The 1,281-nt window shown below is 36.5% G+C and overlaps 1 protein-coding gene across 1 annotated transcript in view; it reads left to right on the top strand.

Moving 5' to 3' along the window:
• LOC105449788 overlaps nt 1-1,281 on the top strand; it is a 5,957-nt gene continuing 4,676 nt past the window's right edge. Inside the window, exons 1-2 of the mRNA XM_011689172.1 lie at nt 1-343; nt 481-752. Of these exons, the coding sequence (XP_011687474.1) occupies nt 65-343; nt 481-752 (551 nt within the window). The 5' untranslated portion in view covers nt 1-64. The remainder of the gene's footprint in view (nt 344-480; nt 753-1,281) is intronic.

Raw genomic sequence — 1,281 nt, 5'->3', positions numbered from 1 at the left:
ATTAGGTTAAGAGTGATAATATTTTTATAAACATCAATACTCAACATTATTTGAGACACTCAAAATGCTACAAAAGTTTACTCAAGAGTTGCTGCATTTTGGTCCTGCGTTTCAACGTTTGATTATCATCTCCGAATGCCAATTTCAATTTCTTTTAATAATTATGCTATATAACGTGTGTGTTAAAATATGTAATACATTGATAAGTTGGAGTGACATGTGTGTGTGTCGTGATAATATTGATAAATATGATACGATGACACCGACGAAGAGTGACAAGCAACAACATTGCAAGAGATTTCCAGCAAACGATAAATGCTTCACTACAAATAAAACGAAAGATGTACGTTGAAAATTTTTCTTTATTCCATTTTTGAATTATTATTATTCGCATTAAGAATGTTTTTCTATGTTATAATGAAGCAACATATTCAATCTGTATCAGTTAAATTTAAATTAATTAAATATTCTGCATACTAGGAAGTCGTGAACAAAAAAAAAGAAGATGCAAAAAATAAAAAAAAGAGCATTCGTGATAATCAAGTATCGATCATGGCTGCTGTAAAAAAGGTAAAATCAACCGATCAAGAAAAGAATGTATCATCTCTCACACAAGAAGCGCAATCAAATTTAGAAATTAAAATAAAACTTTTGACTAAAGAAAAAGACGATCTGCAAACTGAATTACTTAGTCTAAAAGAAGAAAATCATCGCTTGCATCGTTTAGTAGTGCGACCGCACTCACGAGCGTGGTGCAACTTCGTCGCTCGTCCGACCCGCGTAATTCCGCGAAAACGATAAAAGGAAATCTAATGCGCGATTAACCGTAACTCAGGCATCTCGCCTATCGAAAACGGGAACAAAAATTGGGCGCCAGGCACGTTATAGAGAGTGCCTCTCTACTGAAAATCTCGGTGTTCGGAAATCTAATGACTCAAAAGAAGATTAGTTAATCACGCGGTCAGGTGCAACTTCAATACAGCGGTCGGACAAGGACGGCGGTAACCGGTTGCTCAGTTACGATAATGGTAAAGGGGGTGATTCGAAGGAAAACGGTCAAGGTTCGGGGGAGCGAGAATAGGCTGAAAGAAATGACAGTAATAATTAACAATAAAAATAACAAGTGTATTAAGCGGACGAATATTACATTCGAAAATACAAACAGAAATATGATAATAGACGGGAATACTTGAGACGCGCAACAATGCAGCGTACTCGACGTGACATAGACTCGCAATTCGCGCGTTTCACGATCGTACGACAAGATCGTGTCTCGGAAAA

Source organism: Wasmannia auropunctata, unplaced genomic scaffold (assembly GCF_000956235.1).
Source record: "Wasmannia auropunctata unplaced genomic scaffold, wasmannia.A_1.0 LD336074.1, whole genome shotgun sequence".
NCBI lineage: Eukaryota > Metazoa > Arthropoda > Insecta > Hymenoptera > Formicidae > Wasmannia > Wasmannia auropunctata.
This window is presented reverse-complemented; position numbering and strand designations above follow the sequence as displayed.